Raw genomic sequence first — 18,449 nt, 5'->3', positions numbered from 1 at the left:
TAAATAAATAGCAGGGCCTCCCTGGTGGTGCAGTGGGTTGAGCGCAGCGCTGTGAAGCTGTCCACAGCCTCTGCAGCGCAGGTTCAATTCCCGGCCCGCCAGGGAAATACCCACATGACGCGGCAGACCTCTCCTGTCTTGCCCACTGCTCCCCTCAGCAGTGTCTTTGGTCCATCTGCCTGTTCTGCTCCCACTCTGTCTCTAGTAAATCCTTTCACCCTCCCATACCTCTGGCCTATACCCCAGTTCTTGTATAAATAAAAATAAATCTTTAAAAAAATAAATAGGGCCTCCCTGGAGGCGCAAGGGGTTAAGACACAACCTATGTAGCAATCAGCAGCCTCTACAACACGAATTTGATCCCCAGCGGGCCAGGGAGCAACCCACATGGCACAGCAGACCTCTCCTGACTTGCCCGCTGCTCCCCTCAGCAGTGTATTTCAGTCAAACAGCCTATTCTGTTCCCCACTCTGTCTCTGGTGAATTCCTCACCCCCGCACACCTTTGGCCTGTACCCCAGTTCTTCTAAGCGTAAAAAAATCTTCAAAACAAACAAACAAACAAATAAATAAATAAATAAATAAAAATAGCAACCAGTCATCAATTTTAATGTTGGTTAACATGACTTGAAATGTTAACATTCTAAGTTAAACAAAAGTATTTATTTTATTACATTTAATATGACCTGAAAGTTTTTTCCCAATATCCAAGTACTTTAATTTAGCACAAAGTCAATCATCTGCACCTAGGGAGATTAGGATAATGACTCATCATTTGGTGCCTTACTCAAAATTGGTGGTGTAGGAGGATGTAGAGGAGTTGGTGAGTCTGGTTCTCCAGGCCCTTTAGGTTTGGGAGCTGGAATGATTTTCTTCATTAAAGGAGGCTGCTCAGTGTGGCTGTTTTCTTCACGCTCCTGCCACTGAGCATAATTATGGTCAAGTGAAGGTGGAAGCACTGCGTTTGGTAACATCCCACTGCTGAAAATAATTGATTTAACAAGTATTTATTGAACTCCTACAATATACCTAGAACAGTACAAAATCATCAAATTCCTGACATTGCCAGGTCTCGGCCCCACAGATGAGTCATTCACAACATGAAAGAACAAGTTACAGAATTTATAACTGCCTAAATACACAGAACTTTATTACTTAAAAAAAAAAAAAAAATCTCGGGGCCTCCCTGGTGATGCAAGGGGTTAAGCACCACACTATGAGGCAATCCACAGCCTCTGCAGCATGAGTTCGATCCCTAGCCGGCCAGGGAGCAACCCACATAGCGCAGCAGACCTCTCCTATCTCGCCCGCTGCTCCCCTTAGCAGTGTATTTCGGTCAGTCTGCCTGTTTTGTTCCCCACTCTGTCTCTGGTGAATCCTCTCACCACCCTGCATCGCTGGCCTGTACCCCAGTTCTTGTATGCATAAATAAAAAAATCTTAAAAAAAAATATATATATATATAATCTCAATGTATGACTTTTGGAAAACCTTTTGTTAAGGAAAACCTTAACAAAGACTCAAAAGGATTTACTGTCATAAAAATTTAAGGTTAAATGTGGAGAATCAAGACAGTAGAGAGCATTATTTGAACAGAATAAAACATAATTATAATAAACCTATGCATAATACATATGCCATAAGTTAAACCAAGTTCCCTAAAACATCATATGTAAATAAAGAAAAAAAGGGCAAACAGCCAAATAAACAGTAAATATTGTCTCAAAGCCAGCACTGAAAAGGAATTTTAACAGGATAATTTTTTAAATATTAAAATCTAGTCTAAAAAATTTCCATTTAAAAATATAAGAACTCTCAGATTTATAGCTGATGAAGAGGAAAAGAAAGCACTCAATTTACTTACTTGCTTGACACCTTATTTGGCTCCCAAAACCTGGACTTTTTGACACTGAACCATGGAAAAACACGTTCCATTTGCTAACAGAAAAACAAACAAAATGTAAGCATATGGGCATTCATTTGGAAACCACATAAAGCCCAATAATTTCACACCAGATTCTCTGTCAATATGAGGATAATTTCAGGCCACCAAGGCAACCTTGGCATCTACTCTGGCAATCTCACCAACTTCCTCCCAAAGAATCAGTGAGCGAATTAAGCCAAAAGATGTTTTATACACATGGCAAAGCAAACTGTAGAAGGAAACAAGTCCTTTCTGTTCATGGGGTAATTACTCATAGATAAGCATTAAAAATACAAACTATTTTTTTTTTTTTTTTTTTTTTTTTTTTATAAATTTTATTGTTATATTCCCCATACAATTGCAGCCCCCCATTCTGAACCCAATCCCTCCCCTCCCGCCCCCGCCCCCCTAAAAGTGTCTCTGGTTCATAGTTTTTTGTTGATTTTGATTTTCACTTTCTTATAGTTATTCAAAAAATACAAACTATTAATATCATTCACCCGAATAAAGAAGGACTTGACCATGCTGTTGGCTTTTTTAATCTCTGGCTGCCCTCCATCTGAATTAATGGCTGCTTGAATGATCTTCACGATATCATCACTGAACTCCAACTGTATACAAAAACAAAGCATTAATTATTCACAAAATAGTGTGCTCTCAAAACCACTTCCTCTTCCCTTCTAAATGATCCAGCACAGAGATCCAACAGAAAACGGACACCCTATTTTTTCATACAGTGTAATTTCTCTTTCACAGATGTCCTTGGGAATCAATTCACAATTAACTTGTGGCAGTCAAGAGATACCAGGAAGAATGCAATAAGGCAAGAATACAAATAAATGAGCTGTATCATGGTATATTACCCAAACAGGACCACAATTTTTTATTTAAACTAAAATTAATAATCAACTGAATAGCAAATATGGACTATGAGATAACAGATGATCATATCCTATACAGTCTTAAAGCCATAAAATTGAAAGGCATCTATCTACAAAAGAATATCCAATATAGAAAAAATATATTATTTAGATTTGATCTCAAAAGAAGCAAACCAACTTAACTTCACATTAGCATTTTTCATAAAGCTTTAACATAAAATATAAAAATAATTTTCAGAAAAAACAGAAAAAAAGCCAAATAAAAGAACCATTTTAAGACACTAACCTTCCCTATCACAATCCATCTTCTGAAACATAGAGCTAAAAAAACTCATATATTTTTAGGTATGTAAAGCCATATGCCATTTCTAAATATAATACAAATAATCTCTTAATGCTTATACCCAGACTCATTCACTGAAAGACCCAAGGAAACTAAACTGGCACTTGAAATTTAGTAGTTTTCTGTAAAGACATACCACAGATGTGTAATTCCCTTGGTCCATTTTTCTCTTGACTCCCTCCAGATCTAAAGGCTGTTGATCTTCCTGTTTGCTGACCTCAGTAAGCACTGGTGGGTCAGGTCCTTCTGGGGAACTGCGGGAAGGTATGCTCTCCTCTGTCTCAGGATTTAAGTCTGGAGGTTTAGCAGCCTATTGCCAGGAAAAATATGTTTTTTTTAATCTAACATTGAATATGAGACATCCATGCAAACTTTATTAAAATTAATAATGGTGGTACTGAATGATTCATTTAAAACCCAAAGGAGGGCCTCCCTGTTGGCGTAAGGGGTCAAGCAACGCACTATGAAGCAATCTGCAGCCTCAGCAGCACAAGTTCGATCCCCGGCCAGCCAGGGAACAACCCGTGGCGCAGCAGACCTCTCCTGACTCACCCGCTGCTCCCCTCAGCAGTGTACTTTGGTCAATCTGCCTGTTCTGTTCCCCACTCCGTCTCTGATGAATCCTCTCACCCCCCGCATCCTTGGCCAGTGCCCCAGCTCTTGTTGCATAAATAAATAAATCTTTAAAAAAAAAAACCCAAAGGACATGAAAATAATCAGAAGTTTCTCAAGTAATGGAAAAGAAAATTTAAAATAAGACAGTTAATCTAATAGCTTGACTAAGCTAATGTAGGAGCTTTGCTTGATAGCCTTGTATGCCAAGTATGATGTATTTAATCCTTTTTGAGTAAAACAAAGGTAGCGGCTCATGTTCCTATTCAAAAAATGGAGCTCTATCTAAAAGATGAAGCAGCAGCCTAGCTCTGCATTAAAGTTAGGTTGTGGGGCCTCCCTGGTGGCGCAGTGGTTGAGCGCTGGGTTGCGAAGCTGCCTGCAGCCTCTGTGGTGCCAGCTCGATCCCCAGATGCTCCCCGGCCACCAGAGGAGGGTCCCGCACGGTGCGCAGACCTCTCCTGCCACCCGCTGCTCCCCTCAGCAGTGTACTTCGGTCCTTCTGCCTGCTCTGCTCCCCACTCTGGCTCTGGTGAATTCTCTCACCCTCCCGCGCTTCTGACTGTACCCAGTGCTTATAGAAATAAATAAATAAATAAATAAATAAATCTTTAAAAAAAAAAAAAAAAAAGAACCCAGAAGTTGTCAGTTAATCTTAAAAATAAATAAATAAATTAATAAAGTTAGGTTATGTGGCTTTTCCAACATTATATTTGTGTTATAATTTGTGGTTTTCAAATTAAGCCCTAAGGATTTATAGAGATTTCTCAGAACCAGAGGGTCTCTAGTCCTACTCCTATTATCTTAGAGTAGGGCACCAGTCTTTCTCTTCCCTACATTACCACAACTGCTTCCTAACCACTGTTCCTGGCTCTGGTTTAGTCCTCGCCAATCCTTCCTCTCCTTCCACTCAGAATCACTGTTTTTCTAAAAAGTAACTCTGATCAGGTTACTCTCTTGGGTGAAGTCCTTCAATCAATACCCATTGCCTTCAGAGTGTAAAGTCCAAATTTCTTGTAATAACAGCAAGACCTTTGAAATATGGCCACTGCCTATTTCTTAACCCAAAGAAGGTCCTACTCTTGGCTCTAACAATTTTTTTAATGGCTTATGGTCAAAACAAGTAACTACCAAAACTAAATGAAGAATGAAGAAAATAACAAAAACCGAAACACTCACCCCATTACTAGGTAAAAACCACCTAAGAACTCTCAGGAAATAAAATGAGTATACCTGTCGGTAGCGTAGCAAGTGGCTGGTGGTCCGAGAATTCAACAAGGCGGTCAGAACTTGTTTCAGAGATATCTGCAATTCTTTTTCAAGGGCCAGTCGCCACTCTGCAGGGTGCCGCTCAGTACAGTTCACACAAGTATAGGCAACACTTTCAGGCAGATTAGACAGAATCTCATACATTTCATCTAGAAAAACAAAACCTACAATGATAAGGTATCCTGAACAGTGGGAGAGAAAGATGAAACTACACCACTGAAAAAGTGTTATGTTAAAACAGTATTAAGACTCTAATATCCCCAGGAGCTCATATATATTGATATCCAAAGGGACAGTATTATCACTAAACCAGGATTTAATTACTGGATGGATAATCAATAGGTTATGTTGCCCACAGAAGACAGTAAATAATATTTTAAAAAAAAGGACTTCATAATTTTAGGTTTATAGTACTATGGGGAATGTAAATGCAGCTATACCCAGAAAGAAGGAAACTGTAATTAAAAAAAGACTCCAACCTTCTGTACCTGAAAGATTCTCACATTTGGAATGGACCCAGCGATCACATTTCCCACATTGCATCATCTTACTCTCATAGTCATCATCATCATAACACTTATCACAGAGAGGGCAAAAATTTCCTGAAATCAAAGCAAAGTGTTCAACAGTGCTTTGGTCCACACATCAATGCCTCTAAGGCCCTTGACTTACAAATGTCAACCTGATCTAAAACAAAAGCCTCTATCGTTTTCCTCTAGAATCACTTACGAACAGCAGCACAGTTCTATGGAATGCTGACATCTGTAAGAGCTTATTCAGAGCTCTTAGAATATGTCACTAGTTCTTTTCTTTAGGTCATGAAGTGGACTTTACAAATAACATGACAGAAAAAGAATGGAGAGAACTTTCTCAAATATTCCAAGGAGATGTTTAAATTTTTGAAGAGAAGTGAGAAGGGAGTAAAATACAGTGAATCTATACTTTGTCCTTATTCCCAGTGCTTTCATCTGAGAGTTTAGAGCAGCACTTCTACACTTCAGCACTACATACAACCTCCACCAATTTCCTTTGTCCATGAATCACCTGTAGTATTTGTCACTTTATGGTCTTAGCAATGATTTGCTAACTTTAAATAATTTCAGTAGTAAACTTTTTATCATCATTATCCTAAGTCAGTAAAATAGTTTAATGGATCAGTTATAACTTTTTTCTAGCATAACTATTAACGTAAAACGTTTGACTAAGTACCAACTAACATCATTTCTGAAGCAATCGAATGTATACATGTACCTCATTCTGGGAAATACTAGCTTAGAGCATTTCTATTATAAAAAATCCCCTTAATTCTTCCCATATAAATGAACAAAACATAAAACATCTCAGTTGTTAACAATTCTCTGTATGAAGGAAAAAAAGCAAGACAAGGGGCTTAGTAAATGTGCCTACATGGCAAGAATTGTTTCATTTGACTGAAGTGTCTAGGTCACTTCTGAAACACCAAGAATAATTTCTAAAAGTTGACCAAAATGGCTTTTTGGGGTACCTTTTGCAAAGAGTTTGGCACAATCATGGCACAGTGAGAAATCATGAGACCACTGTGCATCCCACCCTTTGCCTGGAGTTGTGGATCCACAGCTCTTGCAGCGAACACACTTGGTACAAATCTAGAAAAGAAGAAAAGGAATTCAGTAGCAATTTCTTATTTCTATTATTACCTTTTATCTAAAATGAGATCAAATGCAATCAATATACAGAGATGACTTCTTTATGGGGATGGCTTTTCCTAATAATGAGGCTGACATCTTCAAGCAAGAATATTCCTATTATAGTTGTGCAATCACAACAACCCCATGATAATCCTCTTTGAAACAGTATAATGTGCATACTAACCCAAACTTTCTTTTTCTTCGTGGGCTTGGTGGGGTAATTTGGTCCCAGGCACTCAGGGTGATAGCTGTTTCGGCACTTATTACACTCCAGTAGTTGCTGTAAGAGAATATAAAGGCATAATGGTGGGCATCGCATCACCTTCACTAAACATCAATTACTTAGGAGCCCATTTCATATTTATCTTCAAGTAAGTATGGTAACATCATTATAACCGTTTCACTTTTCTCATAAATTATTTACTCAATTAAAGCATAAGGATTTCTTTCCTCTCTGTCGTAGGGATTTATTCATTTTCTGCTACAGGGATTATTTCCAGTGAGTAGACCTAGAAGACAGATTTGATCTACTTCTGAAATTCTATCCAATGTCATGTTTCTTGCCAAATTCCCAAAATTAAAACACAAAAATTGGTGATTAGTTAAAATAGGCTAAACCAACAAAGAAAAAAATACAGATACAAAATCCTAAATTAAAGGGTAGAAAAGGAGACAGAGTAATAGTCTAAGCAGTTCTATCACTTAGTTTTGTACCTTTGTAGCCTGATGCTGCCTTCCACAAACGTGACAGAACTTGCAGCGACGACAACACCAATTTTCTAGCTGGTCCTCTAGAGGGCGCTCGTTTTCCTCTAAACAAAACTTGTGGAAGGGCTCACAACAGACTTGGCAATACACAAACTAAGGTAAAATGGAAACACAGAAGTATGTCAAGGAACATGTAGAAATATTTTGTGTGTATATATATTCAATATACATGTTCATCAAGCAATGACTATAAAGCACTGCAGGAGACTCAGGGGACTAAAATGGTAATAATTAGAATGTGATGAAATAAACAGATAACCCAAAATTTAACAAAAAGTGCTAAATACCATAAGATAGGTCTAAACAGGGCCTCCCTGGTGGCACAAGGGGTTAAAACGCAACCTATGAAGCTATCCGCAGCCACTGCACCACAAGTTTGATCCCCAGCCAGGCAGATACCCACATGGCACAGTGGACCTCTCTTATCTCACTTGCTGCTCCCCTCAGCAGTGTATCTCAGTAGATCCACCTGTTTTGCTCCCTACTCTGTCTCTGGTGAATCCTCTCACCCCCACACCTCAGGCCTGTACCCTAGTTCTTGTAATGCATAAATAAATAAATCTTTAAAAAAAGGAGAAGTCTAAACAAAGAATTACAGAAATATAAAAGTGTGGGGCAAATGTAAGCTCTGGTTTGTCCTTTCCATCTTCAATTTTAGAAATAATTTATTTTCATTTTGATATGAGGTTCTCAAAAATTTGAATGATGGTGACCCAGAGCCACACAAGAATTATTGAGATAATTGGTCAAACCTAAATAAGGTCTATAGATTAAACAGTAATGTACCTAAGTTAATTTCCTGATTTTGATTATACTGTGGTTATGTAAGAGACTATCTCTGATTTCAGGAAATACATATTAAATATTTAGAGGCTACTCTCAAATTTTTAGAATGTCTTTTATTTCTTATTATGTAAACTACATAGGCACAAACAGAAAGGATAAAGCAAATGTAAAAGATTAACAATTGGGGATTCTCCAAGAAAGGTATGTGGGAAAACTTTGTACTATTAACTTTTCTGTAAATGTGCAATCATGTCAACAAAAAAAAATTTAAAAACCAAATAGAGGGAGAATTCATCAAGTACTGGTCATGTTTTAGGAGTACAATGCAGATAGTGGGTTATTCATCCTCTAATTTGGTTATTAGGAATTCTGTGGGACTGCTCTGTACAACTTATACACTATTTAAATTAGAAAATTATATACTGGGAAAAAAAAAACCCACCCTGTTTTTACAGAAGCTGAAGGTCTAGTGCTGCAAAAGTAAGTTTATTCCTGTGAGTAGCATATGTGTGGATGCATGCATTAATTTATTTTTTTTTAAGATTTATTTATTTATTTATACAAGAACTGGGGTACAGGCCAGATGCACGGGAGGGTGAGAAGATTCACCAGAGACAGAGCAGGGAACAGAACAGGCAGACTGACGAATTCCACTGCTGAGGGGAGCAGCAGGCGAGACAGGAGAGGTCTGCCGCACCATGTGGGACCCTTGCTGGGATCGAACCCACACCGCAGAGGCTGCAGACAGCTTCACAGTGCAGCACTCAACCACCTGCGCCACCAGGGGAGGCCCGCATGCATTAATTTATATAGGAAAAGAGATACAGTGAACCCCTGGCACTCGATAGAAAGCTTCTCAAAAATTAAAATGAGGCCATACATGAATTATTGAGATAACTGGTTAAAGTAAGGTTTGAATAGGTAATTTGAATGCTCTTGGTCTTCATGATAGCTACAGCAATCCCAGCACTCAGGAGAATATATTGTTTATAACAGACAATAAGAAAATATTTGCTAGTGAATTGACTATCAAGTGAATGATTTGTAATTTTGTTAATGCATAATTAAATAGCAGCTGGGCAGAGCTTAGTGAGTGAGTCTCAGTGATTGCTCTAAATCCAGACTGCAATCTGGTTTTGGATTTTCTTTAGTACCTCATATAAATAAATAAATAAACAAATAAATAAATAAATATGATTAATAATAAGCCAAGAAACTATTAAGGAATTGAGAATTTTATCAACAAGAAACTGCTTACTATTTAGAATTGTGCTACTTTACCCCCTTTCTTATTGTAAAGGTGGCACATACTGCAAAAAACTCAGATTAAAAAAAAATAGAGAAAGCAAGTCACCAACAATCCAACTCTTAAGATTTTGATGTAAATCCTTCCAGAATTTTTTCTTACATATATATATTTTTAGAACACTTTTACAATCCAGAATAAAACTTGATGTACTATTTTGTAAACTACTATTTTAACACAGTGCTATACCACGACATCTTTCCAATTCATTATCAATCTATATTATCATCTCTAAAAGTTCTCTGCATAGCCTATAATTATTTTAACTGAGGTTCCCACCCCTTTATGAACAGACTTTTGGGTTGCTTCCAATGTTTTATTATTATAAATATTGAAACAGATATAAAGGGCTTATTCTATAAGATATATATATATAATACACACATTTGCTAATTTATATAATTATAAACTTAAGATAAATGCCTGGAGTGCAATTGCTTTGTTAGAGGATATACCCACTTTAAATGAAGATTAATATGTATTTCCAAATAATCCCCTCAGAAAGAAAGGTTGTGACATTTATATTTCCACCAACAGAAAGTCCTCATTTCCACATGATCCTTTTCTTTTTTTTTTTTTTTTAAAGATTTATTTATTTATTTATTTATTTATGTATTTATTTATACAAGCACTGGGTACAGTCAGAAGCGCGGGAGGGTGAGAGAATTCACCAGAGTCAGAGCAGGGAGCAGAACAGGCAGAAGGACTGAAGTACACTGCTGAGGGGAGCAGCGGGCGGCAGGAGAGGTCTGCGCGCCATGTGGGACCCTCCTCTGGTGGCCGGGGAGCAGCCGGGGATCGAACCGGCGCTGCAGAGGCTGCAGGCAGCTTCGCAACCCAGCGCTCAACCGCTGCGCCACCGGGGAGGCCCCTCCACATGATCCTTTTCAACATGCTTTAATATCCAGTTTTCTGTCACTGGAAGACTAAATAAAAATTCCCTTCTGATCACATTTTATTTCTCATTTTGTGAATTACATATTCCTACCCTTTGCTAATTTTTTAAATGGGTGTTACTCCTTTTATTAACTGCTAAGATAAGGGGGCTCTGGTATTCAATGTAAAGCAGCTCTCAACAGCATCTTTTTTCTTAGAACACTATTGTTTGGCCATGTTTGCATATCCAAAAGTAAAATCAAAGCTCTAATAAAGAATGAAAAGTAAAGAGATGAGGCTAATAAACTTTCACACCCAGGTTAACTTTGGTACTCTAATAAGAATCAAATTCCTTCTTGAAATCTAAAATACTTTGAAAGCAAAGCATTAGCTGGTTTAACGTACAATACAGAAAATAATCTACCATTATACTTTTTGGGCTACCAAGAGGGGAAGAAGGGTGCCTTACCTCTACATGCCCACTACTGGCACAGAGAAAGCAAACCACCCTGGGCGTTATAGGAACAGAGGTCAAGATTCCTAAGCCTCCCATTTCCCACACATTTTCTGCTTCACAATCCTCCTGCAGAGAGAGAAAGTTCATTTATGAAAGTTTTACAATGACACAACTTTGGATTGAAATTAGGATGAAAAGCATAAAATTAAAATGATACCAGAATACCAAGATATTTCATTTCAATGAGTTTCAAAAACTGCTGCTTAAAATGTTTTAATCTCAGACACAAACTGTTAAAAACCTCACCTATTGGTGCAATTCATATTAACTGTATTACAAAGATATATCAGAACTGAATTACCCTTAGTGTCTGGCTGGTTCAAACATACACCATGGTTCGAGAATTCCCATCTGAAGGAACTGTTTCTTCAGATACCAGCCTCATCTAAATGCATTTTATTGCTCAGGAAGAATGCAGAGAGTTTCAAGCCTATGCTATTCAGTCAGTTTACAAACAGTGACATCACAACACTGAACAAAGCTCATTAGGTGTGACATCACACCTGAACCCATCTGCTCAAAACCAGTTCTTATTCCTCCCCTAACTTGGTGTTAAATTTCCTCTTTTAACACATTTGGTAACATCAATTCTTGCTTTAAAGTTTACGACACTCAATACACTACATGGTCACTATATACTTTTACCTTAAAGTCCACTCTGATCCTATGGACTCCATCTGCTGGGATCTTTTGCTTAGAACTAGTGCCATTGGATAGAGTGCTGAGGATGTTCAAAGTGCCTGCATTCTCCTGCTTATTGACTGGAGATGGTTTTTCCTATGGAGAGAGAAGACAGTTAAAAAACAAAACCATACTCTACCTACCTTCACTTTTACAACAGATAATAATGTAAATGACAAATCATATTAACAGATCTGGGTGATGTAAGTACTCAACAGATTGGATAACAGATGAGAGACAAATATGTCCTGTAGAAATAGAAAAGTAACCTTCAGATTTTTTTTTAATTGAAGTATTTTATTTGCATGTATGTATTATATCCCGAGAAAAAGAACTGCAGGATTTCCCCCTCATTACATTTTGTCTTGCTTCTTCTTGGCTCATGATGACAACTGAGGTTTGTCAGCACAATGAAACCAAACTGATGGGATAGGGTGGGTGCAGGTTATTCTCACATTTTGCTAGATCTTTGAATTATACATCAACTCTGAGACTGATAACTCCACACCTGTTTAACATACCTGTGAGGTTGCCAACAATTTTCCCAGTTCTGTAATTATCAAGTTCAAATTCGCTAATATAACTATGCTTCTTCATAACAGTTAGAAACTGGATGACTTTGGAGCACAATCTAACAAGAACCTGGCATTTGCCTCTCTTCAGAGCATCAGCCTGACATTCATGTGTACCCTAAAGTGGTACAGAAAGATGGTGGAAAGAGCCAGATGATGCTTAACGACCTCTTTCTCTCTCTTTCGACATAATAAAGAAAAGCAGTGGACACAGGGAAGGGGGATTATTGTAGACAAAGACTGCTGAAAGATGAAGATGAAGGTGAAGAAAGATGAAGGTGAAAAATGATTCTAAGAGACCTATATCATAAACATAGGCAGGTGGGGAAACACAGAAGGGGGAAAATAGGGGAGACAAAAAGGAAATGAGTTAAAACCTAGACCTAAAGATGTTAATTTTATAAAATTCCACTGCTGTCTATGGAAGCAAAAATGAGTTTCATTCACTCAATCACATAAATGTCAAGAGTAAGGTTCTTCCCCTAAAGAACAGAACACATCCTGAGAAATGGCAGAAAAACAAATGTCTCCTCACCTTTTCTTTTGGTTTTTGTTTTACAGGGATAGTTGGGCGTGGAGCCACTTTCTTCTGCTTGCTTTGCTCTGGACCTAAAGAATTCAAAATAAATGGTAGTGAGATGCTACTAAACTTACAGTTAATGCTCCATAGCACTGACTACTTTAGGGTTGACTGCCTGTGAAGAAAGGGGGAATTAGAAAAAACCATTAAACTTCAGGCTCCAAAAAGGAAATTAAGACAGTATTTCCAATTTAACTGTTGTTGTTGTTTTTTTTTTCCCCCTTCCATTTCTTTATTATCACGTAATAGTTAAAAGAGAACTCATTTTCTTGAACCAAACACATAAAATTATACATTTGGGGTGGTCAAATACTGTTTAACACATCCACGTTCTTTGCTGGTATTTCTGGTTCAGCAATTCCTTCTTGCCTCCTTACTCACCTGATTCTGGTGGTGGAGGCTGCTTTTTCTTGGGCTCACTAGGAGTGGTCTTAGGAACTTCTTTTCTTGGAGGTGCTGTGTTAGGTGGCTGTGGGGGGATGACTGGTGTTGGCTGCGTGACCTGCTTGCTGGATTTCCTGGAAGCGGGAGTGGTAGCCTGTTTGGGTTCAGGTCCTGGGGCAGCGGCATTCCCGTCTTCACTCTTTTCCTCAACAGGCTTTCGTGGAGGAGGCTCACTATTGCTTTTCTTTGGGGCAGGATCCTCTCTTGTTGTTGGAGCAGATTTCTGACTAGAGTCCACCAAGTTCTTCACGACACTGCTCTCTTTGCTCTCTTTCTTTTCACTGGTTTTTGATTTTTTCTCTTTCTTTTTCACAGCTAGGGAAAAAGGTAAGATTATTGACCTGTAAGTGGGAAAATTTTAATTTGAAACAGAAGTACAGGAATCTACTTAGCTACAGTGTCCTGTAGCTAATTTGACACTGAAAAGCTCAAGAATATTAATGCCCAGTCAGTGGGGGAAATAGGTATACTTTTACTGCTCTAGGAAATGAAATGGGACATTAGCTTTCATATGAATTTGAAAACTTTAATATGGAAAATTTCAAATGAACCCCCATGTACCTATTATACAGTTTCAACAGCCACCAACTCCTTGGGAAAGAGCAGTGCTTTAAAAAAACAACTAGTATTCTCTTTATACCATATGTATACAACTACATGGCACTGAAGCAGGAAGCATGTAGGGGAACATCTCTTTACACTACCTTTTGCTTGCTTTTGTAGATACGCTTTGGAAGGCATCCACTGTAGATTCTGACATTTTCTCATCCTAGGATAACAAAGATACAATAAAGTTAGCAACTTTTATAAAAGAAGCAATGAAAACAGTGTTAATTTGTCTGCAAGATTAGTGAACCTTTATTCAGGTTCACTTTGGCAACTGAAAAAAAGTACTGCTTATTACTCAGATCGAATCTGAGCTCTTGAATCCTTTGATGAGCAATTTTAATTACCTTTAGGATCTAAAAGGAAAAAAAAATCAACCATTTTCCAGGCAGTATTTGATTTTCTTATAAATTAGCACAACACAAAAAATGATCAGTTGATGATACTTCTTGTAATCAAATCAGTTTTGCTCCTTTGAGAGATTAATATTCAATAGCAATCTGAATATAAAATGTAATAAAATTATCCAAGAAAGTTCTCTGCTTGCCACTACAATGCTGTAGGTAAATCTCGGGGGTTTGATGCATATTTCACCCCTCAATTTAATGAAACCCAAACTTCAAATCCAAAATCAAACTGAATCCATCTCAACATGTAAATTTATGCAATTCTGTCTTACTAGCATGTACTTTTTTTGCTGATCTGTGAATTTCCTCACCTCTTTCCAAGAATGGGACTGACACAAGAACCTTGTGTAAAGCCAGACTAAACCAAAGCACAAAACTGCATATGGTCCTAGAAACGATCCTCTCTAATGTAAATAATGTAGTATTTCTACCCCTATGTTTTCTTTAAATTACTTTTATTCATTTATTCAGCAAATGTCTACTGACAATATCTCTTTCTTCTGTCTAGTAGTTTGGTGATGCTCAAGCACCAAAATTTCTGTTTGTAGAATTCTTTGATCCATTTAAGAAAATTATTACTCCAAGATAAGTCAGAAAGAAAAAGACAAACACTGGACTGTGTCACTTGTATGTGGAATGTACAGAAACAAAACAAAGGGTCAGATAAAACCAAATCAATAACACACATTAGAAACTGGACCAACAAACAACTATGAACCAGAGACACACAATTGGGGCGGGGGGGCAGGGAAAGGAGAGTTTGGGATCAAAATAAGGGGGTTGCAATTGTATGGGGTAAATAAAAATAAAATTTAAAAAAAAGTTTAAAAAAAAAAGAAATTGGACTATGAAGTTGAGGTCACCAGAGAGGAAGGAAGAGGGGGGAGACTTATGTGGGGAAGGGGCACAATGGACTGTGGTAGAAGATTATAGGTGCCTTGGAGGTAGGTGTGGTAACATACACATGAAGAGTATAATCCTACACCTAACAATCATATACAATGTCACTCAATTCAAAAAAATATTACCCCAGAGGCTAGAAGGTGACTTTTAAAAGAGGAAAAAAGTAATCAAAACTTCTATATCAAAAATTCCAGGGGCCTACCTGGTGGCTCAAGGGCTTAAATCTCAGCACTATAAAGCTATCGGCAGCCACTGCAGTATGAGTTCGATCCCTGGCTAGGGAGCCAACCCACATGGTGCAGCAGACCTCTCCTGTCTCACCTGCTGCTCCCCTCAGCAGTGTATTTCAGTAGATCTGCCTGTTCTGCTCCTCACTCTCGGTGAAACCTCTCATCCACCCCTCCCATGCCTCTGGCTGGTACCCCAGTTCTTCAACATAAAAATAAATAAAAAAAATCTTAAAAAAAAAAAATTCCAGATGCATGAAAATATTCTGACTCAGAGCAAAATGACAAGATATCATTCATGTTGCCTAAATGCCATAAAGATGGAAGTATCTGTTGATCTAATAAATGTTATACCTAAATTTGTCAGCTTGTAGCAGAAACCCTGCTAGAGCTGCACTGATATGGTAGCCACTAGACATAGTAGTTATTTAAATTTGTTAATTAAAATAAATTTAAAACGTAGCTCCTCACACTATTGCAAGTGCCCAATAGCTACATTCGGATAATGGTTGCCACAGTGAACTGGACAAATACAAAACATCTCCATTTCTACCACTGTAGGATGTTCTTAGGCAGCACTGCCCCGGAGTATTTCTTGTTTAAGCACCAACCCATTCATACAACAAAATCCAACTCTGCCTTTAGTCCAGCAACTTGAGGAGACTCAATACAACTCCAGTTTCTTTGATGCATCTCTGCAACAAACTAGGCACATACAACCCTCCAGCTGAGAGAGCAACACCTCAGGGTAAGACTCACTCACTTGCAGCACTGCTTCTTTATATTTCGGCCACCAAACTTGGGTTTGTCTAAGCAATTAGTACAAACACCACAGTCCTCAGGCACCTGGCAGCCGGGACACTGCCCACACCGTCTGGATCGCCGTCCTTTCTTTACTGGAGGTTCCTGAGGCGCCTTGTTTCTTGTAACAGGTTTAATTGGTTTGATTGGGGGAGCAAGAGGTTCAGCATCTTCTGAGCCAGCAATTGATGACTTGTCTGTTAAAGAAATGTGTCATTAGTTTTGAAGGAGTATCTAATTCCTTCCTGAGAGTAGAGGAAATCTCCAAATTTCATGTATGTTATTGTACACATTCAAAGTTTGCTTTAATTGGGACTTCAGAAATGAAATACATTTAATAAAAATATTCATAGATTTCAGAACCTTTTTAAAATAAATATTTAAATAATTTAAAAGGCCTAATATGTGCAGCTTGATAAAACAAAAATTCACATACTGAAAACAAAAGACAATCTAACCTAAGGTCAAGAATGCAAACTGAATGCTTCTAAAGATTCTCTAAACCTCCCTAAATTTTCTGTGAGCAGCCACCCAGCATTTAGGAACTCTACGGCACACGTGAGGATGTGCCTCACTGACCAACCAAGGGAATTTCACTGATCAGGGGTCCAGCTGCGGTAATCTGGGATCCAGGATACAGAGGCCACACTCTCCGTGGAGTTGGCCCTGGCAGAGACTGAGCATGGCAGGGGAACTATGACTATGCTTGGGAGACACTGGACTCCTCTCTCAATCAACTTTTCTCAAGGATTCCCCAAAAGCCTCGCCAAACCTATTATGCACTGCATGGCTATCTAGAAGATTCTGCCCAACCTTCCTTCCCTCTATCCTTTACTGATGTCCAACTTGAAGAACAGTCTGACAGTTCTCCCCAAGTCTCTTCCCATTTTCTTTCAGGTATTCCCTCTAATAAAATCTTGATGCCTCCCTGGTGGCGCAAGGGTTAAGATGTAACCTGTGAAGCGATCCCCAGCCACTGCAGCATGAATTTGATTCCCAACCAGCCAGGGAGCTACTCACATGGCGCAGCAGACCTCTCCTGATTCGTGTGCTGCTCCCCTCAGCAGTGTACTTGGTCAATCTGCCTGTTCTGTTCCCCACTCTGTCTTTGGTGAATCCTCTTACCCCCTGCGCCTCTGGCCTGTACCCCAGCTCTTGCATGCATAAATAAATCTTAAAAAAAAAAAAACCTTCATGCATTTAACCCCACCCCCACCCCACCATCCATTTTTTTGAAGACCCAGACTAATATATAATGCTATGACTAGCCTATTAGGTAGCTCCAGAGTGATCAGCAAATAAATCTAATGACTGCTCAGACTTCAAGGCTAAAGTTCCTGACCTACCATCATTCCCCACGGAAGACAAAATCTTTTCTCGTTCTTCCCATGGTAAGGCACTCAGGGTGGGCATGTCATCAGGAAACACAGCTCGTTTTCGGCCAAGAGCAACAGCAGCTCTTCTGCAGACATGTTTAATCCGGGGTCCTCGCACAGAGGTCTCTGATGAATCACTTTCTTGACCCTAAATATGAAGCAAACCAAAAACAAACAATAAAAACCTACATATTGAAAAGATAATTAAATGAAGCCCAGGTATAGCTGATTATTATACTCTAGAATCAATACATACAGCTTATTTATTCTCAGCTTTCATAGCAATAAACAGGAATCAGCTACTTCTGTATACTAAAATTGGCAGCAAATTAAAAAACCAGCTTCTAATTAAAAAATTGCAATCAACTGAGCTCTATTCCCAATGATAATACTTTAAAATTCTCTTCTGACCACTGGGACAAATAGGGATTATCTAACCATTGACTATTTCTTATATTTCCCTAATCCAGAGTAGTATGGGGAAACAGTCTATAAAGGAAAGTATAAAAATCCATGGTTCCAAACAGAAATGTCTCACATTTTAAAGAGCCACTGCTTCTGCTATCAGCAGGAAGTTAACCAAAAAACATCCAACATGTTATCAGAAATAATTCCCACCCTATTCCTGCTAGAACTTTTACCTGGTAGCACTACCCAATGTGGTAGATTGAGTGATAACATTAAAAACCTAAGTTTGTCGTTAACTTAACTGAATGGTTAAGTTGTCACAAATATGTATCTACTACAAGACAATTTTTATTTATTTTTCAGCATGACACTTTTTAAGAAGAACCTAAAGATTAGCAAGTTTTCTCAGAAAAGGCCAGTGCTTAGTTCACTTCATTAAAAAATATTGTTTGTAAAAATTGGTTTGGCATCATCTTAACAGAATCCTACAGCTTTAC

At 38.3% G+C, this 18,449-nt stretch overlaps 1 protein-coding gene across 3 annotated transcripts in view; it reads right to left on the bottom strand.

The window, feature by feature from the left end:
• Window positions 1-18,449, bottom strand: part of KMT2A (lysine methyltransferase 2A) — a gene marked incomplete at both ends in the record, with an annotated part of 75,361 nt that overhangs the window by 24,620 nt on the left and 32,292 nt on the right. For 2 of the 3 annotated variants that reach the window (XM_084248679.1, XM_084248681.1), the window contains 16 exons: window positions 787-980; window positions 1,863-1,936; window positions 2,423-2,533; window positions 3,283-3,456; window positions 4,992-5,176; window positions 5,516-5,629; window positions 6,532-6,652; window positions 6,879-6,974; window positions 7,409-7,555; window positions 10,900-11,013; window positions 11,593-11,724; window positions 12,736-12,809; window positions 13,162-13,539; window positions 13,929-13,993; window positions 16,131-16,365; window positions 17,515-17,692. In XM_084248679.1, coding sequence (XP_084104805.1) covers window positions 787-980; window positions 1,863-1,936; window positions 2,423-2,533; window positions 3,283-3,456; window positions 4,992-5,176; window positions 5,516-5,629; window positions 6,532-6,652; window positions 6,879-6,974; window positions 7,409-7,555; window positions 10,900-11,013; window positions 11,593-11,724; window positions 12,736-12,809; window positions 13,162-13,539; window positions 13,929-13,993; window positions 16,131-16,365; window positions 17,515-17,692 — 2,392 coding nt within the window. Of the gene's footprint in view, window positions 1-786; window positions 981-1,862; window positions 1,937-2,422; window positions 2,534-3,282; window positions 3,457-4,991; window positions 5,177-5,506; window positions 5,630-6,531; window positions 6,653-6,878; window positions 6,975-7,408; window positions 7,556-10,899; window positions 11,014-11,592; window positions 11,725-12,735; window positions 12,810-13,161; window positions 13,540-13,928; window positions 13,994-16,130; window positions 16,366-17,514; window positions 17,693-18,449 lie in introns of all 3 variants that reach the window. The other variant, XM_084248680.1, reaches the window with a different exon arrangement.

Source organism: Talpa europaea (genome assembly GCF_964194135.1).
Source record: "Talpa europaea genome assembly, chromosome: 12".
Lineage (NCBI taxonomy): Eukaryota > Metazoa > Chordata > Mammalia > Eulipotyphla > Talpidae > Talpa > Talpa europaea.
This window is presented reverse-complemented; position numbering and strand designations above follow the sequence as displayed.